A 25,164-nucleotide genomic window follows, 5' to 3' on the forward strand; every position below is an offset into this window, starting at 1 on the left:
GTACTGGGCGGGTGCTGCATTTTAGGATGCTGTCCTTTGGATAAGTCATTCGCCAGAAATGCTATTTGTCTGTTTCAATAGATGAGAGGTTCATATTGTACTATTTGAACTAGTGCGTGGAGTTCTTTCGCTATCATTGCATAACCCACTAAAATAAATTCATTTGTTTGTGATTGTGAGGCTGTGTCATTTCCCTTACATAAGTCATGTAATTCCTTAGTAATGAATTGTGTGAGAGATTCTTTGAAATTTATCTGAATAATATGATCAGCATTCTATTATTGCAAGTATTCAACTTTTCCTGTACCCAAACTGATATAACCTTTCTGTTTAAAATACAAATAGTCTTTATGGCTTCTAAGGGCAACTGACTGTCTGGTTCTACATTATGAGCAGTTGCGTATGTGTATATGTGCTAGTTAGAAACTAAGCAAAGACGACCCAATCATATTTTATTTAAAGACTTTGTAGATGCCAGAGTGAGGAGACTGTCCTCTCATCATTCTTGGCTGTTTTGAACCTGCTCTAGAGGTGAAAAATATGTTTTAATTCGCCACACCACTCAGACCTTAAGGGAATGTGACCATTTGAAATGTTGCTTTTATCTCCTATCCTAAAGTTGAATTATGACTTTCTGCTACCATGGTTGAACTCAGTCTCTGCAAAAATCAGTAGCTCATATTCCTGCTAATTGAGACAATTTAAAGTCCAGCATGTGTTCTTGTGGGGTGGGGTAGAGGGGTTTCACTCTCAGTACATGTTACTTACAGTGCTGAAGCCATTATTTGGTATAGATTGAAAATATTGCTTAGCAGTCAGAAAGTTAATTGTGTTGATCCTTTATTTAAAAATACTGTTAGGAATTTTTAAAATAAAAAATCATATGTGCGTTGTTATATTTTCTTACAGTCTGTGTTTTTACTCCCCCACATAACTGCTAATATACTTTCAGATTCTGAAATTCTAATTCCATAAATCTACATAGGATTGCATAGGGTATACAATGCAGAAACAGGCCATTCGGCCCAACCAGTCCATGCCCATGTTCATGCTCTAGTCGAGCCTCCTCCCATCTTTCCTCATCAAAATCTATCCTTGTAATCCTCTATTTCCTTCTCCCTCATGGTTGTCTGGCTTTCTCTTAATTGCATCTATACTATTTACTTCAACCATTCCCTATGTTATTGAGTTCCACATTGTCAGCCACTGGGTAAAGATGTTTCTTCTGAATTCTCTATTGGTTCTCTTAGTGGCTATTTTATACTGACTCTAGATATGCTCCTCCCCACAAGAGGAAATATTATCCCTGTACTCTCTCTACAGCATTGTGGGTGTACCTACAGCATGTGGACTGCAGCAGTTCAAGAAGGCAGCTCACCACCGCCTTCTCAAGGGCACTTAGAGATAAGCAATAAATGTTGGCCTAGCCAATGATGCCCACTTCCCGTGAACGAATAAAAAAGAAATCAAAATCTTTCATAATTTTAACTACCTCTTATAAGGCCACTCCATGGCCTTCTCCTTTCAAGAGAAAGTAGACCCATCTTATCAGTTCTTCCTGATATGGATGCGCAAGCATTTCTGTTATTATCTTTGTACATCTTCATTGCACCCTCCCCAGAGCCTCTATATCCATTTTATAATATGGCGACCAGAACTGCGCACAGTTCTGGTGTGGGCTACTGTGTGGTCCAACCAAGGTTCAGTACAGATTTAGCATAATTTCCCTACTTTTCAGTTATCTAGAAATAAAGCCAAGTGCTTGGTTTGGTTTTTGGCACAACCTTTAGGGATTGGTATATTTGTATTCCCGAGTTGCCTTTGTTCCTCTACTGCACCTAGACTTGCACCTTTCAAGTAATAAGTGACCTCCCTATTCTTCCTACCAAAATGTACCACCTGTGTGAATTGCAATTATTTTCCTTTTCTACAAGTTTTGTAATGTCCTCATGTAATTTATTGCGGTTTTCCTCCGTATTAACTATCATCCCTGCAAAATTGGTGTTCCCTGCAAAAAATTTAGAAATTGTGTTTTTGATTCCATAGTTCAAACGGTAAATCATGAACAGCAGTGGTCTCAGCACTAAGCTTTGTTGAACACCACTTTCCACCTTTTGCCACTGTAAATAATTACCCTTTACTCCCACTCTGCTTTCTGTTTTGAAGCCAGCTAGCAATCCAGTCTGCGATTTGTCTCCTGGCTCTGCATTCTCTGACCTTATTCGTTAGTCTACTTTGGGGCACCTTTATCAAAGACTTATTGAAAATCCAGATAAATTACACCTACTGCATTGCCATTGTCTACTCTGTGTACCTCTTCAAAAAATTGAATGTCAGTCAAGCAAGATGTTCCCTTATATAATCCTTGCAAGCTATTCATTATTATATTTCTCATTTCTAGATGTTCTTCTATTCTCCCCTTTTATTAGGATTCCATTTTTTTTCTACCACCATGTTAAGCTGATTAGCCTATAATTCTACTCTTTCCCAATTGTTTTTTTGACATTCCTCCTAATCTGTTCATATTCTCTATGATGATGCATTCCCCTGCTGTCTATGTACTTAATGAATGCTTCTTTCCTAACCCTCAATTTTTCTGTTATGTCTTTATTCACCATGAAGTTTCATTAATGTTTAGTTTGTTCTTTCCTTTTAGTAGAATATATTTTCTTGCATTCTATTGAACACCGTTTAACTTTTTCCCATTGTTGGTCCACATCATTGTTTGCCAATATAGTTGACCATTTTATTTTCCCAAGTTCCATTCTCATCCCCTCAGAATCAGCTTCTCCAATCCACTAACCTGTTTTTTGCCATATTCGTGTCCTTCACTTTAATCACTTTAATGTATATTATATTATGGTCACTATTGCCTAGATGTTCCTCTACTTTACTTCTCTCATCTGCTCTGGTTCATTTCCCATTACTCGATCCAATAGTGAATTTTCCGTGTTGGGTTTTTTACATATTGGGTTAGAAAGGAGTCATCTACACATAGTTGGAACTCCATTCCTTTATCCCCTTTACCTACGTCTTCTGTCCAATTAATATGAAGGTAGTTAAAATCCCCCATGATTATTATTCTTATGTTTTATGCTCAATTCTCTAATTTACCTACGTATTTCTTCTTTCATCTCCCTTCCACTATTCAGTTATCTGTAGACTACACCTGATAGTGTGATTGATCTATTATTATCTTCTTTCTCTATCCATATGGATTATATGCTGATAGCTGCTTTCCTTTTTTCTATTGCCATTTTTATCCCTAATAAGGGCAACTACTCCATTTCCCTTTTTCCCTCTCTACCTTTTCTGAATATGTTATAACCTGCAATGTTTAATTGCCAGTTCTGATTTTTCTGCAGCAATGTCTCAGTAACCTTGCACATTAAACTGTAACCACAATAATACTGTAATAAAAATTAATTTCATTTTCCAGTGCTGCCTGGTCCTGGGACTAAAGTGAACAAAAACGTTGTGCTTATTTAAGCAAATTACATGCTCCAGTGATGGTGGAAGTTACTCTGCGACCAGTTCGTATCTCCAGTTGTCAAGATGGAAGATTTGCCAGAATAGCTGACGCAAACACTAAAAACATTTGGAATCTCTTGTACCAAGAAAGGCGTGTGATGCAGCTTATCCCCAGACGAGAAGGTCATCAGAATAATGAAATAGTAAGTTTAACCAGCTAACTGAGCAGCTTCCTGTACAAAAAGTGCAGTAATACAGTGTCTGGTCAAACATTATTCTGTGATCAGAATATACAGTAAAAATGACTGGAAATGTTGTGTGTAGTCAGCTGGATGAATGGTAGTATTTCCTAGTCCTAAATTTTAAAACATTTGCACTGAAGATGGGCTTTGGTAACATTTGGTGATATAAAGCATTCGGTACAAATCCATTTATAAGTTCAAGAGCTGTGTGACATCTGTGGTGATATCTGCTCATAGTGTTGAGTGTATGCCCATGGCAAAATAGATTAGTACTAAAATGGCCAATTTTGTGGATCATGTGTATGACATGCATTCCTCATTCTTCTGGACCTGTCTGCAGCCTTTGACAACTGCACCATTCTCTTCCAACGCTTCACCACTGGTGTCCAGCTGGGTGCAACTGATCACATTCCTCATCTATTCTTCAATATTATCATTCTTTTCTATCTAATTTTCAAAGCCAGAGAATCACTTGGAGTGGCTTCTCTATCTGCTTCTGTATCATTACCACTGCTGTCCCTAAAGGATATATTCTTTCCCCCTTCCTGTTTCTAATGTACAGGCTGCCTCTCAATAAGGCATAGCATTAGTTTTCACATGTACGCTGATGACACCAAGCTCTAAGTCACCACCACCTCTCGACTTCTGCACTATTGCTAAATTATCAGACTTCTATCTGACATTTAGTACTGGACGAGCAAAAATTTCCTTCAGTTAAATATTGGGAAGATTGAAACTGTTGTTTGGTCCCTGCTCCAAACTTCATTCTCTAGCTACCGACTCCATTCCTCTCCCTGGCGACCGTCTGAGATAAAGTCAGTCTACCTGCAACCTTAGTGTCACATTTGATCCCGAGATGAGCTTCTGACTTCATATTCGTGCCATCACTAAGACCACCTATTTCCTCCTCCATAACATTGCCTGACCTCCTCTGTCTCAGCTAATCTACTGCTGAAGCCCTCATTCATGCCATCATTACAAGACTTAACTAATCCAGCGTACTCGTGTCTTAACTCGCAGCAAGTCCTATTTCCCGACTACCCCTTTGACCTGCATTGTCTCCCAGTCAAGCAATGCCTTGATTTTAAAATTCTCATCCTTGTTTTCAGATCCCTCCACGATCTAACTCCTCCTCATCTCTGTAATCTCCTCCAGCCCCACAATCCTCCAAGATACCTGTGCTTCTTTAGTTCTGGCCTCTTGTGCATCCCCAATTTAAATTGCTCCACTGTTGGTGGCTGTGTCTTCAGTTACCTCGGCCCCAAGCTCTGGAATACCTTCCCTATGCCTCTAGCATTCTTTGAGGCACTCCTTAAAACCTACCTCTTGGACCAAACTTTTGGTCACCTGACCTCATATCGTCTCAAGTTGTTCTGTGTCATATTTTGTTTTATAATGCTCCTGTGAAGGACCTGGGATGGTTCATTACATTAAAGATGCTTTTTAATGTAAGTAGCTGTTGAAATGAGCTGGTTAATTAGTGGCATTTTGACAGCATTGATTGGCCCGTAACTTCCAAACTCCGGGATAGTGTATCTGGGGGTACCCCAAAGATACGCTGAGGAGCTCCCGCTCCCAGAAGTTCCCAGGTAAGGATCACACAGCAATTGGCCAGGAAGTTCAAACCTCTGATGGGCGATCGCTCTGCACTGGGAACCATCCGATACTGTGATTTAAATTGCAAACTTTAGATGGTCCTGACTGTGTTCCAGGAATAGTTACCCAGAAAAAGTTAGAATACTTAAAACCATTTCTAGCTTCTGGTTAACTATGGGCAGGATTTTTGGGTTGTCGAGCAGGCCTGGGAGCAGCTGGGAAACGGCCCGCCGCCTGCAGTCGGCCCCCGACTGCGACTTTATGCTGGCTGGCCAATGAACAGCCAGCCAGCGTGAAAGGTGTGCTGAAATGCTCAGTGCTGCTCAGGGTGGGGAGGGCAGGAGGAGAGCGAAAGTTGATGTCAGTGCGGGCGCGGGTGAGCGCGCAATGAGAGCTCCTTGAATGAGAGCTGCCTCAGGGAGCTGAAGGATTTTAAATCCAAAAATAAAGATTATTTGTTATTATTATTATTATTTATTATTTAAGATCTTTATTATCTATATGTTCAAGTGAGTGAGTCCTATGTGGGGACATTTTTTTCAGATTTTCGTAAAGATTCTGCCCAAACATTTTAATGTTTTTTAAAATTAGTATTGGAAACCTATCCTGCCCTCTGATGAGGTTCCCTCAAAAATGCAAAGGCCACGTGGCCGATTCGCCTACCCGCCAACCGTAACGTTGGATGGGCTGTAAAAAATCCACATTAATTGAAAGTTTAATGGCCTTAATAGGCCTCTTAATTGTTGGTCGGAGCGCTGCCGACTCTCGTACACGCCTGCTGACCAAAATATCGCACGAGTGCGCAATGACTTTGATGTTCACCCGATGTCATCGCGCGCTATTTCATGCCCGACATGGTTGGGTGTATGCCCGCCAGCGGGCCGTAAAATTCTGCCCTATATATAGCACTGACCCACATGGGACATCCCGACCACCAAATATACACGCACGCGCATGCACACACACATAGCCCCAACACGACCCCCTAACCACGCCCCCAGCCACCCTCCCCTGGCTCCCGTCCCTACACCCCAAACCCAGCCCCACAGACCACCAAACCCCCCCCAAACCCCCACCAAAGTGGCCACCCTCCCACCCCACCGGTCTGAGGCAAGAGGTCGGTCAGGATAGATTTAGGCTACATTGCCAGGCCAATAACTACAAGCAGAGAGGCAATCCGACTCAGTTGCTCCACCAGACATTATGGCTCATTGTTTTCACTGATTACCAATTCCAATTCATCAATGAGAGAATAGATTTAGCATTATCACAAGAAAGAGCAGGAGGAATGTCTCCACCATTGCCTATCACGCCACCATTGAAGCCCTAATTGTTCCTTTGACTTCAGACTTTATTTTTCCAGTGCTTACCAACTTACTGTGCTCCACAAACGCCAGATTGTCCAAAGTTTTGCACCTGTTACCTCAGACCTTACTGACCTTCACCAACTTTCTATCCAGCATTACTCTAAGTTCTTAATCTTTGTTCAGAAGTTTTTACCCCTACGTTGGTAAGTGGAGTGTGATTGGGAATCCTGATGCTCAGTTGAACCATGACAGTATGGGGACGTGCTGGATGGACTAGTTGGTCATTTACTCTCTGCCATTTTTAAAAATGTTTTTATGTCCCTTTGCAATTTACTCTAGCCCAAATCTCAGCCCATATGTTTTGATTCTCCAGCTCTGGACTGCTGTCAATTTTCTCCATCATCTTTTCCTCCCTTTCAAGCTTACGGCTGCAACTTCGGCTACTTCACCTCTACTCTTCAGAGGTTTTTCCCTATGACCCCCGACTTTCTCATTTCTGCCCAACCATTAGGAACGGTCAAAACCTCTTTTTGACCATGGTTTAAATTGTTTCTCCCAAAGTGCTTTGGGTCTTTTTTCTCCTAAAGTAAAGTGCATTGGGATATTTACTATGTTGAATGTTCCATATAAATACAAGCTGTTGCACTGCAATATTTTAGATTTCTTTTTGCTGGGGGTTATAGGAAATGTTATCTGTATTATACTAAAGTCAGCGTAATTTGCTTTAAATGTTACAAGGGCTTCAGCGCATTGCCATAAGACCTCGTGCTGCAGTTAATATACAATGATGAGGAATTTAACTTTGTTTCACAGTTGTAATTTCTTTTACATTTTTGTTCTCTGAAATTACACAGGCACCCTTAAAAGGCACTTAATCATAATCTTTGCCATGGAGCTCCAGAAATAGAAGTTATCAATTAGTCTACTGGAAACAAATTCCAGTTCCAATTTAAATGTAAATTTGACAGCACTGATTAATTGGACACTGTGTCAAGTTGCACAGAAGAACTGCAGTTATCTTTTTATTGCAAACCCCTTTGCAATATGCTAGTACTGTTTCCATGCAGAAAGTGTAAAATCCAGGCCAACCTCTTTCTCTGCATTGGTGAGAGGCCAAAATAGAGTAAACTTGTTTTCAACTCCACTTGCTCTCAAATTTCAAGTTGCTGTATAGTCCTGTCTATTAAATGTTGATGTTTTGTCAATTTTCTCTGCTATTTTTGGTATTTGGGAAAACTTTTTGCTCTTTTTTTTGATGTTTGAAATAATCCAGTCATCAAAGCCTTCCTTCTCCGTTTAATTTTTGAATCACTTCCTATTTTTACAAATGACTGTAGCAGTGTTCTAAACCATTTAACCCATAACAGTGAAATACATAATTTAGTATTTTGCTTTTCAACAGATGGATTTTCTTGGACCTTAGATGATCAGAACCCCACTGGTCCTTGCAATTCTTTCAATTTCCAGTAAATAACTCTATCAAGAAGCATATAATAGCACTTTAGCTAAGTAATTACAGAATTACTCATTGACTGTTGCTCAACTTCTATCTATGATGCTCTTCCTAAATTCTGATTGCATGATGTGGGCCATTTTTGACATTCTATTGCTATTTCAGGCCTCTTGCTTCGCTAATTCTGTTATTAACCTGTTAGTAAATTCTGTGCTCTATCCAGAGTTCTCCCACTACTTCACTTTTTTTTTGTGGATTTTGAATTGTTTTTGTTCTTTTACCCATTTTTATTGCCTCACTAATTGCTTTACTAATTAGCTGAGTATTTTACAAATGGGAAAATCTGACTGGGATCAGAGATTATTAAAAAATTGAATGAATATTGATTATTACTTTAGCAGAATAGATACTTTCTGTCAGAAGTATCAAACATAGTTTGAAAAGTAGATGGATGAAGATTGAATTTTACTTGAGTATCTTTTGGAGACTAGTGACTATTTATGCAAGGTCTCTGTCTTGAATGCTAATCACCTTTTTATTTTTTCCTTTCTATTTTTTGCCTGAGAGAACAAGCAAGTGGACCACTTATGCTAACTATGTGATGTATTGTAACTGACTGTGAGTTTCTCTTCCCCTTTTCTGTAGGGAGGACCTCTTCATTGCCGCAAGTTTGAGATGAGGAACTCTGATTATTGACGTATTTGTTTCTTTTAATCTTATTAGAAATTGACTAGTAGTTACCTGGGATGATGCTGACAAATTGACCAGCAATGTTACAGAATTTCACTGATTTTTGGGTGGAGCAATAACTTAATCTCTAATTGAAGGGTATTTAAACTCAAAATGGGCTGAGCCCTGTTTCACCTCTTAGTAACATTGATGATGAGGAAGAAATTTGATAGTATATGCAACAGATTAGATTTTACCAGAAAAATGAACATTATGTTCCCTTACGTTCAATTGTACTTTCTAACATTTGTGAATGGTTTATGAAATATCTAGTTGGGCAACATGTTTGCTTGTTTTGTATATATAAATCCCCTTCCCTTTGGAGACTGCAATGAATTGATAATACCAAACAGCTGGACAGTTACTTGTTTAAAAAAAATTGTCTTACCTCAGGTTATTTTGTGGCATTTACTTGATTTTTATTTCTAATGTGGTGGGGAGGAGAAATGTGAGATTTATGGGAAAATTTCAAAACTTTGTTTTGAAACTAGTACCCAGAAATGGAATTGTATCTGGCACCAAGATGGTAATTAGCAAATATCTCTGTGGTGTGAGTCAGTACATTACAGCATAGTGGATCTATTCGTGGAATGTCAACATCAACCAGGGACAGATGTAGCAGAGGGCATATCTTAAATTGTGTTCTAAAAAGTAATGCTGCTTCTTTGCTGCAAATACCATTCTGAAAACTATTATTTTTATGCAACACTTCTAGAATTAGAAACATAATTTTGATTCTTAAGTTCATTCTAAAGTTAATCGGTGGAAATTATGATTATAAAAAAGATGAAAACAGAGGCTCTTATGCAAGCTATATGTGGAGTAATAGTGTTGCAAAGTTATAGCATAATCCAGGGTATCAGAAGATGTTTTCTAAATCATTTCAGATTTATTGTTGCACTTCCTAATTTTCTGAATATTTATATTCAAGTGTGTGTGTGTGTGTGTGTGTGTGTGTGTATGGGTTCATGCAGCTCCCCCTGTAGATAATTGAATTGCCCATTCAGTTTAGATGGTGTTGCATACTATTTGGCTATTTGGAATGTATTATAAAATCTGAGCTAGTCCTAATCTGACACTCACAGTAAGGATTACCAGAAAAACATTTACAATTTTACCACCCTATGCGATTTTCCTCCTTCCTCTATTCTCAAGCTGTTGAAATGGAGATTCATCACCTCATCATCTCCTTCAAATAATTTTTCTTTCCATAATTCCGCTCTCTCTCTCTCTCTCTCTACCTTGAAACTATTGTCGATTGTTGTAAAAACCCATCTGGTTCACTAATCCCCTTTAGGGAAGGAGATCTGTTGTCCTTACCTGGTCTGGCCTACATGTGACTCTAACAATTGCAGCCGTGTCGACCCTGTGAAGTCCTCCTTACTAACATCTGGGGGCTAGTGCCAAAATTGGGAGATCTGTCTCACAGAAGTGTCAAGCAACAGCCTGACAGTCATCCTTGTGGAATCATATCTTACAGATAATGTCCCAGACTCCACCATCCCTCTGTATGTCCTGTCCCACTGGCAGGACAGACCCAACAGAGGTGGCGGCACAGTGGTATACAGCCGGGAGGGAGTTGCCCTCAACATCGACTCTGGACCCCATGAAGTCTCATGGCATCAGGTCAAACATGAACAAGAAAACCTCCTGCTGATTACCGCATACTGCCGTCCCTCAGCTGATGAATCAGTGCTCTTCCATGTTGAACATCAATCGGGTGATGCCACTGAGGGTGGCAAGGGTGCAGAATGTACTCTGGGTGGGGGACTTCAATGTCCATCACCAAGAGTGGCTCGGTAGCACCACAGCTGGCCGAGTCCTAATTGACATAGCTGCCAGACTGTGTCTGCGGCATGTGGTGAGGGAACCAACAGAAGGGAAAAACATACTTGACCTCATCCTCACCAACCTGTCTGCTGCAGATGCATCTGTCCATGACAGTATCGGTAGGAGTGACCACCGCACAGCCTGGTGGAGTCCCACCTTCACATTGAGGATACACTCCACTGTGTTGTGTGGCACTACCACTGTGCTAAATGGGATAGATTTCAAACAGATCTAGCAACTCGAGATTGTGCATCCATGAGGCGCTGTGGGCCATCAGCAGCAGCAGAATTATACTCGAACACAACCTGTAACCTCATGGCCTGGCATATCCCCCACTTTACCGTTACCGTCAAGCCAGGGGATCAACTCTGGTTCAATGAAGAGTACAGGAGGGCATATCTAAAAATGAGGTGTTAACCTGGTGAAGATATAACACAGGACTACTTGCGTGCCAAACAGCATAAGCAGCAAGTGACGGACAGAGCCAAGCAACCCCACAACCAGTGGATCAGATCTAAGCTCTTCAGTCCTGCCACATCCAGTTGTGAATGGTGGTGGACAATTAAATAGCTCACTGGAGGAGGAGGCTGCACAAATATCCCCATCCTCAATGATTGAGGAGCCCAGTACAGCAGTGCAAAAGATAAGGCTGAAGCATTCGCAACAATCTTCAGCCAGAAGTGTCGAGTGGATGACCATCTCGGCCTCCTCTGGAGGTCCCCAGTATCACAGATGCCAGTCTTCAGCCAATTCAATTCACTCCACGTGATGTCAAGAAACAGCTAAAGGCATTGGATACTGCAAAGTCTATGGGCCCTGACAATATTTTGGCAATAGTACTGAAGACTTGTGCTCCAGAAATTGCCGCGCCCCTAGTCAAGTTGTTCCAGTACAGCTACAGCACTGGCATCTACCCGGCTGTGTGGAAAATTGCCCTGTACACAAAAAGCAGGACAAATCCAACCCAGCCAATTACTGCCCAATCAGTCTACTCTCGATCACCAGTAAAGTAATGGAAGGAGTCATCAACAGTGCTATCAAGTGTCACTTGCTTAGCAATAACCTGCTCACTGATGTCCAGTTTGGGTTCCTGACCTCATTACAGCCTTAGTTCAAAAGAGCTGAACTCCCGAGGTGAGGTGAGTGACTGCCCTTGACATCAAGGCTGCATTTAACTGAGTGTGGCATCAAGGAGCCCTAGCAAAACTGGAGTCAATGGGAATCAGGGGGAAAACTCTCCGCTGTTTGGAGTCATACCTAGCACAAAGGAAGATGGTTGTGGTTTTTGGCGGTCAGTCATCTCAGCTCCAGGAAATCACTGCAGGAGTTCCTCAGGGTAATGTCCTCGGCCCAACCATCTTCAGCTGCTTCATCAATGACCTTCCATCATAAGGCCAGAAGTGGGGATGTTCGCTGATGATTGCACAATGTTCAGCACCATTTGCAACTCCTCAGATACTGAAGCAGTCCATGTCCAAATGCAGCAAGACCTGGACAACATCCAGGCTTGGGCTGACAAGTTGTAAGTAATGTTCATGCCGCACAAGTGCCAGGCAATGACCATCTCCAACAAGAAAGAATATAACCATCACCCCTTGACATTCAATTGCATTACCATCGCTGAATCCCTGACTATCAACATCCTGGGGGTTACCATTGACCAGAAACTGAATTGTACCAGCCATATAAATACTGTGGCGACATGAGCAGGTCAAAGGCTAGGAATCCTGTGGCGAATAACCCACCTCTTGAGGCCCCAAAGCCTGCCCACCATCGACAAGGCACAAGTCAGGAGTGTGATGGAATACTCGCCACTTGCCTGGACAAGTGCAGCTCAAACTACACAAGAAGCTGGACACCATCCAGGACACTTTTGACCTTATGATGGAAGGAATGTCATTGGTGAAGCAGCTGAAGATGGTTGGGGCAAGGACACTACTCTGAGGAATTCCTGCAACTAAGATGATTGACATCAACAACCACAGCCATCTTCCTTTGTGCTAGGTATGACTCCAACCAGTGGCACATTTTCCCCCTGATTCCCATTGACTCCAGTTTTGCTCGGGCTCCAGAATGCCACACTCGGTCAAATGCTGCCTTGATGTCAAGGGAGTCACTCTCACTTCACCTCTGGCGTTCAGCTCTTTTGTCCATGTTTGAACCAAAGCTGGAATGAGGTCAGGAGGTGAGTGGCCCAGGCAGAACCCAAAATGAGCGTCAGTGAGCAGGTTATTGCAAAGCAAGTGCCGCTTGATGGCACTTTTGATGACCCCTCCATTACTTTACTGATGATGGAGAGTAGAATGATGGGGCGCTAATTGGGCGGGTTGGATTTGTCTAGCTTTTCATGTACAGGACATACCTGGGCAAATTTCCACATTGCCAGGTAGATTCCAGTGTTATAGCTGTACTGGAACAACTTGTCTAGAGGCGCAGCAAGTTCTGGAGCATGAGCCTTAAGTACTATTGCCAGAATATTGTCAGGGCCCATAGCCTTTACACTATCCAGTGCCTTCAGCCATTTTTTTTATCGCATGGAGCGAATCAAATTGGTTGAAAACTGGCATCTGTGATGCTGGGGACCTCTGGAGGAGGCCGAGATGAATCATCCACTTGACACTTCTGGCTGAAGATTGTTGCGAATGCTTCAACCTTATCTTTTGCAGTGATGCACAGGGCTCCTCCATCATTGAGAATGGGGACATTTTGGAGCCTCCTCCTCCAGTGAGTTGTTTAATTGTCCACCACCATTCAACTGGATGTGGCAGAACCTTTTTGGCTAAGCTTGAAGGGCCCTTAACACATCCTGGAGAGTGCTAGGCACCTCTTGGATGGCCAGAGTTTTGTGTGGTGCTCGGCTGCCCGTGACCCCACCACCTGACCACTGACCAATTGGCTGCAGCTTGCCCCATTGGACTGCATTCAGTGCTGTCAGCTCACGTGCAGGCATTTCCTAACCCACACTACAAAGCTGCATCGTTAGCTTGAACCATGGGGGAGACTGATCCAAACCGGGATGATAACATTGCAAGGGACTGAGAGTACCTCCACCAGTGACTGCTCCATGGCCAGCTTTCACATGGAGATTGTACAATGTGCCCAGGCGTCCAACTGTTCTGCAGCCCACTAAAACGTGATTAGTTTCCAGCCTGTGTCTGAGGGAAGAAAACCTCTGGAACATGTGGTGCCTCTTTCGTGCCTCTGTGACTCGAGCAGGCAGATAAGCTAGAGGCCTGATTCCAAATACGTCAATGTGGCTGCGCCTGAACTGTCTCAGCTGTGGAGGAATGGTCACTGGATACAAGGTTTCCCTAATGCATGGCCACTTCCCTTTTCCATCTCCCCACCCAGCACATGCTTGTGCACTACCATCAACTGCAGTGCAGCCCTTGTCCACTCCCCAAGTTGCCTCAACTGCAGGGCAGCCCTTGCCCTGGCACTGTACTGTCAGCTAGCCAGGAAAAATCAACTTGCCTGTGCCCTCGCCTGAAAGTGTGGCGCCTCAACCTTGAAGCCCAACTTTACTATATACTGACCTCCAGGTTCCCCTCGAAGTGCAGCCTGCTAATTGCATGCCTTTTATGTGCAGTTGCAAAACATGTCAGCGTGATTGCTCGGATGATCCAGCGTGCGGAGATGATTCCGCCAGGCTGGGCTTATAATGATATGCAGATGTATTATAATGAGTTTCCCGACATCCGACGGCGGGAAACTCAGCCCGCCATTGACCAGCAGTGCAGATGATCGCAACTGCGTGAAACCGATTTTTGGCTGCCTTGCCATATTGTCTGCTCGCGCCACCGAGCATGCCCGATGTCAGCGGGCATGGAAAATTCCATTCTATGTGATAGATGAAGTGTAGAAGTTTAAGATTAAATCTAGAAAATTACTTTAAACTAATTTGTGAGAATAGGACAAGGGGACATGAATTCAAATATTTCAAAGACAAGATTGAACTGATAGCTGTAAATTCTTCTTCATGCATGGGATGGACTTCACAGTATAGTAGTGTAGGCAAAGCCTTAGAATTATTTAAACCATTGGCTGACACAATAGGAATGGGGAGGGACAATTGTAGGATCTTTTCAGAGACCCCAAAGTGGATATTCAGCAAATATTCAGCATTTCCCAAACTGCTATTCTCTCCACAGTCCTGATGAAAGGTCATCGACCTGAAACATTAACTGTTTCTCCACATGCTGCCAGACCCGCTGAACATTTCCAGCATTTCCTGTTTTATTCTAAATGAATTGAGATCAGTTCTGTTGTTGCCATCTGTGTTGCCATAATATAATAATCATTGTCGGGGATAGACTGGTAACAAAGCTATCCAAGATGTCACATTGGGAGGGGTCATAAATGGGGAACAACATTGACAGGTTGAATAAAAATTTGATTATTTTGGTAATGCAGAGAATTGCTAAACCATGAAGTTGGAGGAAGATTACATGCTGGAAATACAAAATGAAGGGGAACAATCTACAGGAGAGTGATCTGAGGTTTTAGTGGAAAACATCCTTAAAAATATCAATGGTTGCAACTGATGAAAAAGCTAACTTGCTTTTTAGAATGTATAACATCATCAGCTTTCATTTAAATAGTGCCTACATAGAAAAATGCCCCAAGGCACTTCACAGAAGTGTAATTGGGTAAATATAGATGCTGAACAAAAGAAATAGGTATGGGTGAGGGTGTTGATGGGGGCAACCATGTGTTAGGGTGCAAGTGCTGGAAAAGTATAGTTAGCTTGTATAAAACACTGATCTGACCTTGAGTGTTGTGTATGTTTCTGGGCACCATACCACAGTGGGAATATTCTGCCCTTGGATGATGCTCAAAGATGCTGGAGGACAAGGGACCTTGATTTCTGCATATCCAAAGCTCCACTGCCCAAATTCTGTCCTACTTATCATTTCCTGTCCTTCAACTTTAAAAGTCTCACCCTTGTGTTCAAATTTCTCCATGACCTCACTGTTCCCGAATTCTGTAACCTCCTCCAACCCTACCATGTCCTAAAAGTTCTATTTGTCGAATTTAGTCATCTTGTGCCTCCTACCATCAGGAGCAGCTATACTTTGTTACCTATGCCCCAGGCTGTGTAATTCCTCCCCCAAACCCCTCTACCTTGTCAACTCCTTTTTTAAGACTCTACTAAAACTCCACCTCCTTAACAAAGCTTTTTCCTTATTTCTTTGTGATGCATTTTACTCATTTAAGGCACTTTAAAAATGTACACTGCTACTGTTGTCACCACCTTCCTGTGTCAACTTCCTTCCTGACTCTAAAACTGATAGTTTATGTAGCTAAGTTTCTTCCACAGTCCACTTTCCCCATTATGGTTCTAATGTTTATTAAAGATATGTTTTGTTCAAAATTACATGTTTTTTTAAACCACTGAAGAATCTTCATGTTCCCTAAACTTTTTTGGAACCGTTTAACCATTTCTCATCTGTCTCTTCTGTAGAATTAAGAACTCAATCGAATTGAATGGTGGAACAGGCTCAGCTGGGGGTGGGGTGTGGGATGGCTTATTGCTGTTCCTACACAAAAAAATTACTTCAGCTTGGTAAAAGCATCAGATAACATGAGTACATAATGACCAGTCTAAAATTGAGCCAAAGATTAACAGAGTCTCTCACTCTCAGGATGAAGTGAATAGCAAAGAAAAAAACAGGTAATTCACACAATGGAAATAAAATTCCCCCCCAAAAAGCTGAATAAACACCTGGTGATCATGAAGTTATGTATTGATCTACATGACTAAATGTTCTTTGGAATATAAGTTCCTTTGCTGCTAGAACCATTTGAAATGTTGTTTGTGGAATACAATGGTTAACATTGGGTCAAATGGCTGAAAAATTAGATTGGCCTTTTGAAATTTTGCTAAATTTTAATTGGTGCACTGATGGTATTTATTTACCAAATGTTGGAATAATGAAGAAATGTTACGGAAAATTCTGGAATGCTGCATTATTACAGAAACTGCTCTTTCAGCATAGTTTTGTAAGAACACAATCCAATCCTTCACAAACCCAAAGCTATTAACAATTGAAATGAAAGACAATGACAAATGGTAATTTGATTCATGAGTTTAGATATACAGTGTTAATTGTGAAGGTAAATAGTTCTGTTTCTACTTTTCAAAATTCGGGAAAATGTACAGTACTGGGAAATAAGTATTTAGAAGTTGAAAACCAGAGGTACAATGCGACACTACTTGTACTACTATTTTTAAAATAATACTAGAGTATGATCCAAGCAGATAACATTAATTAATCCCTAAGATGTAGTCCATTGGCATGATGAAAGGCCATTTTGCAGCAGTATTTAAAATGAATGTGGCCTCATCCAAACCTAAGTATGTTGATTAAATATAGTCTTGGTATAAGCACTTAAACATAGAACAGTGACCCTTGCACAGTTACCCAAGTGTAACTGAAGTGAGCTGCATAGTAATGTACTGAAAGACACAGGAAGTAATAGCTGATGAATACTACTTTTTATTGACGTATTTTATTTCCTCTTGTACATAAAAAATAAACAGAATGAGAAGATCAGAGTGTCTGTCTGCTTTCTTTGACTGGTAATGGCATGTGATGCAGCATAGAAGATTGAAACCGGTTTTGTGTTTGGGTAGGTGGGAGTTGCTTAGATAGTCTGAGCCAAGCCACCATGGGCTTTTTTTTAAGCATGGTTGTTGAATAGTGGGGTGGGATGCCTAGTTAATGAAACCTGGAAGTGTAGGCCTCTGATTCAAGACTGGAGTCCTTCCCACTCAGTCCAGATCACCCAAGAAGCCAGTGCCTCAACTGGTAGGGTGATTAATCTTGTGCTTGGGGTCTTAAATTTTATCTGTAACTAACCTGCCCCTAATTCCTCTAGGATGTGTTCTGCAACTAGCCATATAATTCTCCAAGAACTCTGCATTCCTCCATCTCTGGCCACTTGTCCATCCCTCCAAGTTCCTACACTCTGTTATTGACAGCTATGCCTTCAGCTGGGTAGACCCTAAGCTCTAGCGATTTCCCCCCCTAAACCTCCCCACCTCTCCTTCTTTAAGAACCTCCTTAAAACCCCCACTTTGACTAAACTTTTGGCCAGTCTCCTTATTTTGCTCTCTTAATTTTTGTCTGATTATATTCCTGTGAAGTATCTTGGGATATTTTACTACATTAGAGTACAGCTACAACACTACTGTTACAGTCATCCAGTACAGCTACAACACTACACCATCTACGTGGCAATGTGGAAAATTGCCAGGTATGCCCTGTACACCAAAAGTAGGAAACATCCAACCTAGCCAATTACCACCCCATCAGTCTACTCTCTGTCATTAGTAAAGTGATGGAAGGGATTATCAATATTGCTATCAAGCGGCACTTGTTTAACATAGAAAATAGTAGCAGGACTAAGGTCACTTGGGTCTTTTGAACCTGCTCCGCCATTCAATATGATCATGGCTGATCCTCTATCTCAACGTCATATTCCTGCTCTCTCCCCATACCCCTTGACGCCTTTAGAGTTTAGAAATCTACCTATTTCCTTCTTAAATATATTCAGTGACTTGGTCTCCACAGCTTTCTGTGGTAGAGAATTCCACAGGCTCACCCACTCTCTGAGTAAAGAAGTTTCTCCTCATCTCAGTCCTAAATGGCCTACCGTGTATCCTGAGATTGTGATCCCTTGTTCTGGACACCGCCACCCCCCGCCCCCCACTCCAGCCAGAGGAAACGTCATCCCTGCATCCAGTCTATCCAGCCTTGTCAGAATTTTAGTATTCCAGTGAATACAGGCCTAGTCGGCCTAATCTCTCCTCATATGACAATCCTGCCATCCCAGGAATCAGCCTGGTGAACCTTCGCTGCACTCCCTCTATGGCAAGTATATCCTTTCTTGGGTAAGGTTATGCAATAAGCTGCTCATTGACACTCAGTTTGGGTTCCTCCAGGGTCACTCAGCTCCTGACCTCATTATAGCCTTGGTTCAAACATGGACAAAAGAACTGAACTCCAGAAGTGAGGGGAGAGTGACTGCCCTTGACATCAAGGCAGCATTTGATCGAGTGTAGCGTCAAGGAGCCCTAGAAAAACTGGAGTCAATGAGAATCAGGGAAAAACCCTCCATTGATTGGAGTTATACTTAGCATAAAGAAAGATGATTGTGGTTGTTGGAGCCAATCATCTCAGCCCCTGGACATCACAGCAGGAGTTCCTCAGGGTAGTGTCCTTGGCCCAAACATCTTCAGCTCATCATAAGGTCAGAAGTGGGGATGTTCGCTGATGATTGCATGATGTTCATTAGCATTTACAACTCCTCAGATACTGAAGCAGTCCATGTCCAAAACCAGCAAGACCTGGACAATATCCAGGCTTAGGCTGACAAGTGGCAAGTTGTCAACATTCCTGCCTCTCAAGTGCCAGGCAATGACCATCTGCAACAAGACTGAATCTAGCCAACTCCCTTTGAAATTCAATGGTATTACCACCTCTGAATCCCCCACTATCAACATCTTGGGGGGTTACCATTAACCACAAACTGAACTGGGCTAGTCATATAAACACTGTGGCTATAAGAGCAATTCAGAGGCTAGGAATCCAGCAGCAAGTAACTCACCTTGTGACTCCCCAAAGCCTGTCCACCATCTACAAGGCACAAGTCAGGAATGTGGTGGAATACTCTCCATTTGCCTGAATGAGTGCAGCTCCCGCAACACTCAAAAAGCTTGACACCATCCAGGCCAAAACATCCCGCTTTATTGGCGCCTCACCCACAAACATTCACTCCCTCCACCACAGACGCACAGTGGCAGCAGTGTGTACCTTGTACAAGATGCAGTGCAGTAACTCACCAAGGCTCCTTAGACAACACCTTCCAAACCCATAACCACTATCATCTAGAAGGGCAGCAGACACATGGGAACGCCACCGCCTGGAAGTTCCCCTCCAAATCACTCACCATCCTGACTTGGAAATATATCACTGTTCCTTCACTGTTGCTGCATCAAAATCCTGGAACTCCCTCCCTAACAGCGCTGTGGGTGTACTGCATGTACTGTACTACACTGCATGGACTGCAGCGGTTCAAGAAAGCAGCTCACCACCACCTTCTCAAGGGCAATTAGGAAGAGGCAATAATACATGCTGGCCTAGCCAGCGACACCCACCTCCCATGATGAATGAAAAAACTATTGTGTTTACATTAGTAACATAAGTGCTGTTGTTGTGTCCCTTCATGGTGAGAGTGTGTATTCATGTCAATCAATTGGAAACTCTATATGTTATTCATAAGTTTAGTTCTGAGGGTTTCAAGTAATAAGTTTTGTAAGTATCAAAAAATGAGAGACCATTGAAAATGTGAAACACATGAGGTAGAGATAAGAATACATAATTTTTTTTAAGTGAAATATTTGGCAAACTACATTTTTTAATAAACAGGCTGGGAGTCTTCAGAGTTTGGTAATCACTTGCGTTTGAAGGACATCATATTTGTCGACCATTAGACTGGCAGACCTCAAACAATTTAAACGGGCCTTTGCTGCAAAAATGCATGTTATTAAAAACTGGGATTTTATAATTTTATGGACACAATAATATTTTCATGCGTTGAGCTAATTATAAATAAGTAGCTTCTGATTAAAAGCTTTTATCGATGATTTAAGAGTCATTTTCTTTCTTTTTTAGATGCTGTGCCACAGGAGTGTCCAGAAAAGCATCTTTGGTTTAACTTCATGAAGGAGACTCCTCATCTTTGCAAAGCACAGAAACATTTTTCTGCCCTTGGATTTCTACATTTCTGTGGTGTAAAACACAGCAGTCCATGAGGCACATGCATCTGGAGACCTCTCAGAAAGAGCAATCTAAAGATGTACCTCGGCAGGCTACAGGCCAAGCAGATGGCAGCTTCCAAGGTACACCAACAAACGACTATCGCTTGGACTCTAGTGATGTCATCTCTGAAAGAGGAGTTTTGGCAGGATACAGTGAAAGTGAGGTTAGATTTCAAAAAGTGTATCAACTTTCAATATTTTCTCACCTATCGAACTCTTCAAATAGTTTGGATCAGAGGAATTGCAAACAGGGTATTAAAAGAAGTCCAACTGAACATCATCCAGACCTTGAACTCAATCAGAAAAGAATCCATGTGCACTGCAAAAATTCTGCTACATTGACTGAAAGTCTAAATGCATCTTATTGTGGAACTGATAATGGCAATCTTTCTGAAAAGGCTGTAGAAAAGACAGGTGACTATACAGATCACCGGGATATTAGTTTTCATGATGGAGACCCAGTTATGCATGGTTCTGCACAACACTTTTCTCACAGTGGTTTGCACGTTATTGAACACACAGGCTCCCAAGACAGTATCTTGATAGAAGATGGTGAGACAGATTCACCTGGAAATAAATTGGTACCAACAACACCATCCTCGGAGAAAGAGACCCAACCTATTATTGGCACTGGACTGCTCTCCTCTGAGAAAACACCCTTCTCCTGTGGACAATCAAGTACAATCTCTGCCAGATGTACAGTAAAACGAAAGCTGCTATCGCCAACAAATGCATCAGGGAAAGAGATGTGCTCAGGGGATGAGAGCCCTTCTGTTGCAAAGAAATGTAGGATTCAATTAGTTAATTCCATCCCAGTTTCTTGCAGAAGTACTGATGCCAAAGCAGCACCTTTCTGGAATCACCTACTTCCATCCTCAAGGGATACATCCAAGGTTTGTGATATTGGCAGTATCTTATTCTTTGGCAAGTTAGTATGCTTTCCAACTGAGCCTTGTTTCTTAAATCCATTAGTTAATACAAAGAAAATGTTTAGGGAACTGCTTTAGAGAACAAAGCTGTCTTCCTTCGGTATTGATTCTTTTTTCAAGGTCTTGTATCTGGTTGAAAATATCCTGTCTTGACAGTATTTCCTTTTATCTTATGAAAACCTGATATTTCAGGTCTCAACTCTCTAGCTTTTCATGACATAGGTGCCTCTGGATCATCTCCAAGGTTAGTCCAAGATATTGACTCCTTGGTTGTTGCCTGGGTTACTTATGTCACTGAAGCGTAGCTGTGTTCAAGTGTAGAGTGGAAGTCCGTGCCATGGTACAAAAGTTAGATTGTACCTTGGCGTAAACTTGGGTTGTCATGACTTCCGACAGCCATATTACTGGAAGACTGGAATGACCTCTGGAGTTATTTTGATGAACATGTCCCAAATCAAATAATACCTTCACAATTATATGGCTGTAGCAAAGTCAAATGGGAATATTTGCTTCTGCCTTGTTAAAGAAATATAAACTCAGCATACCTGGATTACTGTTCCGGTTTCTCCTATTGCAGTGCTGAGGATATTGCATCCTGTGGTAAAGTAAGTAAAGTTGGGGAAAAATATAGAATCTGAATAGCTTCATCAACCAACTTGCCAGATCCTTCAAAATTCAAAAGGATTGATGGACGATTTTTTTTTACTCATTCACGGGATGTGAGCTTCGCTGGTTGGCCCAGCATTTATTGCCCATCCCTAATTGTCCTTGAGAAGGTGGTGGTAAGCTGCCTTCTTGAACCGCTGCAATCCATGTGGTGTAGGTAAACCCGCAGTGCTGTTAAGAAAGGAGTTCCAGGATTTTGACCCAGCAACAATGAAGGAACAGCGATATATTTCCAAGTCAGGATGGTGAATGACTTCGGGTCTTTCTTCCTGGGCCCACCTGAGATGGCTAATTTATTGGCAAAAAAAACAATGATTTCTGACAATGTTATGACAAATAATCAACCTGCAAAAACCTTTTTTCTTTAATTTTGAATTTGTTTTGACTATACTGCATTAAGTTAATTTTTTAGATCATTTCCTTGCATGTGTCATTATGGAATCCAACCCACATTCATTTAATCAGAGCAAGTCTCAGGCCAGAGTAACTGGAAACCAGGGTTAAAGAACTTAATTTGAATTTGGTGTGCATTCTGCAAAGGTGACCCGATGGATGGACTTTTATCTCCTCCCTCTCTATAGGAGCCCAAAACTACACGCAATGGTCCAACTGTAATCTCACTAAGGTTTTATATAAATACACCATAACACCTTGAAGTTTACATTCTCTGTCTTGCCATAAAATCCAGTATTCCATTAACTTTTTTTTTGGCTTTCTCTATTTAAGATGCTGCTTTTAATTTTTTTCATAAGCTCGAATCCCTCAAATCTCCCTGCTCTTCCATCCCAATCACAGCACAGAAACTACCTCAAGTTATCCATGATGTACTTAGTGACGGCAGCACATTATTCCTGTTAGTCACCTTTGATCTTTCTCAAAATGTTTGATGTGATTGACAAATAACACGTGGTATTAAAGGAATGGTGGTAACTTGGGTACTTTGTTAGCTAAGGGATAGGAGGCAGAGTGTGGTGGTGAATGGATGTCTTTCAGGCCAGAGAGAAGTATGCAATGGGATCTCCCTTGAGTCTTTATTAGAATCATTGCGTTTCTTGTTATATATAAATATCCTGAACGTGGGTATGGGAAGTACAATTTTAGAAGTCTGGGAAGGATGGAAAACTAGGCAATGGAGTAAAAAGTGAGCAGGATAGTAAGAGACCTCAGGAGAACATAGAACATAGTGAAATGGACAGACAAAATGACAGATGCAATTTAATGTGGTTAAGTGAAATGGTGCACCTTGGAAGAAACCACATGTAGAGGTGTAAAGGCAACTATTCTGATGAGGGGTACAAAAGCAGAGGGACCTAGGTTTGCAGATTCACAAATGTTTGAAAGTAGCAGGGAAATTTGATAAGGTAGTTTTAAAAATTGCATATGGGATACTTGGCTTTGTAAATAGGGACATTGAATACAAAATAAGAAAGTCACTCTAAATGTTTACAAATCTTTGGTTTGATCTTGGCTGGACTATTGTATACAATTCTGGGCATCAGACTTTAGGAAGGGCATCAAGGCTTTGGAAAGGGTACAAAGGATATTTATCAGGAAGATACTAAGGATGGGGGACTTAAGTTAAAGAGACTGGAGAAATTGGAATTGTTCTGAGAGCAAAAAATGTTAAAGGGATTCCTAATAGAAGCATTTAAAATGAGGAGGGCTTTTTGATAGAGTAGCAGGGAGAAACTGTTTCCCCTGGTAAGCGGGTCAATAATCAGAGGTCATAGATTTGAAATTATTGTCAAAAGAATCAGAGAGGAAATTAGTATTTCTTTTCGTACAGAGGGTTGTTAAGATCTGAATTGCACTACCTGAAAGGATTGTATAACCAGATTCCATGAGAACTTTCAAAAGGTAATTGGAGAGGTCTTATTTGCATGGTTGTGGGGAGAAAGCTGGGGTTTGAGACTAAATTAGACATTCTTTCGTGCACAGGCATGATGAGCCATGTTACCTCCTTCTGTGTTGTAAGTTTCCATGGTTGGCCATGGCATCCATCTCCTCTGTGGCCCACTTCTGGGGGAATACATTGGCATTGTTCTTTTCCCATCTTAGTTAATGCCGCTGACACATAGGATCACCTCTTGACATGGTCATCTCTGGCATAACCCCAGGTTCACTACTTAGTTGCCTCCTGTTCCTGATTTACATGCTATTCCTCAGCAATATTATTCATAGGCATGAGATGATTTTCCATGTGACTGGTAACACCCAGCTCTACTATATCATTATTTCCCTTCGCTAAGAAATATCTCTATGCTGTCCTACTGCCTGCCCAACGTTAAGTTGTAGATGAGCCAGAATTTCCTCCAATTGAATTGGGAAGATCAAAGCCATTCATTGTATTCACCCTTTGCCAAAAACTCAATAACCTTGCTGCAGAGTCAAGTTCCTCTCTTACTATTCACTTCAGCTATGCAAGATAACCCTTGACACTGTGCTTTGCTCAACCCAGAGTGGAGGTTCCAGTTGCCTACTCCAGCCATCACCAAAACTGCTTACTTCTACCTTTGTAGCATTACCCAGCTCTATTCTCTACCTCACTACCACTGCAGCTGACACCCTAATCAACACTTTTTTGTTACTTCCAGAAATGATTTCTTAACACCACCCTCACTGACCTCAGAAGCTCTGCCCTCAATGAACTCCAACTCATGCAAAATCCCATCGTCAATGTCCTGCCTCATAAATATTGCTTGCCCTTTTCTCCAGTTTTTGCCAGTCTACATTGGCACCTATCCTAATGCTTCAGTTTAAAAACCTTGTCACGTAGAATCATAGAAATTTACAGCACTGAAGAGGCTATTCATTTCCCCACTGGAGAACAAGGAGCCATCCAGCCTAATCCCACTTTCTGGCTCTTGGTCATTAGCCGTGTAGGTTACAGCATTTCAAGTACACACCCATGCTTTTTAAATGTTAGGAGAGTTCCTGCCTCTATCAGCCTTTCAGGCAATGAGTTCCAGACCCCCACCAACCTCTGGGTGAAAAGATTTCCACTTGTATCCTCTCTAAATCTCCTACCTCTTCCCCTAACCTGTGCCCTCTGGTTGTGGACCCTCAACAAAGGGGATAGAACCTTCCTTTCCACTCTATCTCGACCCTCATAATT

The 25,164-nt window shown here is 41.7% G+C and overlaps 1 protein-coding gene across 7 annotated transcripts in view; it reads left to right on the forward strand.

The window, feature by feature from the left end:
• The window catches only part of atosb (atos homolog b), a 155,700-nt gene that overhangs the window by 91,404 nt on the left and 39,132 nt on the right, over positions 1–25,164 (forward strand). For 4 of the 7 annotated variants that reach the window (XM_078550256.1, XM_078550247.1, XM_078550299.1 and 1 more), the window contains exons 3-4: positions 3,440–3,674; positions 20,309–21,347. In XM_078550256.1, the coding sequence (XP_078406382.1) occupies positions 20,445–21,347 (903 nt within the window). In that variant the 5' untranslated portion in view covers positions 3,440–3,674; positions 20,309–20,444. Of the gene's footprint in view, positions 1–3,439; positions 3,675–8,669; positions 8,688–8,792; positions 8,898–16,273; positions 16,303–20,308; positions 21,348–25,164 lie in introns of those variants that run through there. The other 3 variants (XM_078550273.1, XM_078550280.1, XM_078550290.1) reach the window with 3 other exon arrangements.

This window comes from Cetorhinus maximus, chromosome 1 (genome assembly GCF_964194155.1).
Source record: "Cetorhinus maximus chromosome 1, sCetMax3.hap1.1, whole genome shotgun sequence".
NCBI lineage: Eukaryota > Metazoa > Chordata > Chondrichthyes > Lamniformes > Cetorhinidae > Cetorhinus > Cetorhinus maximus.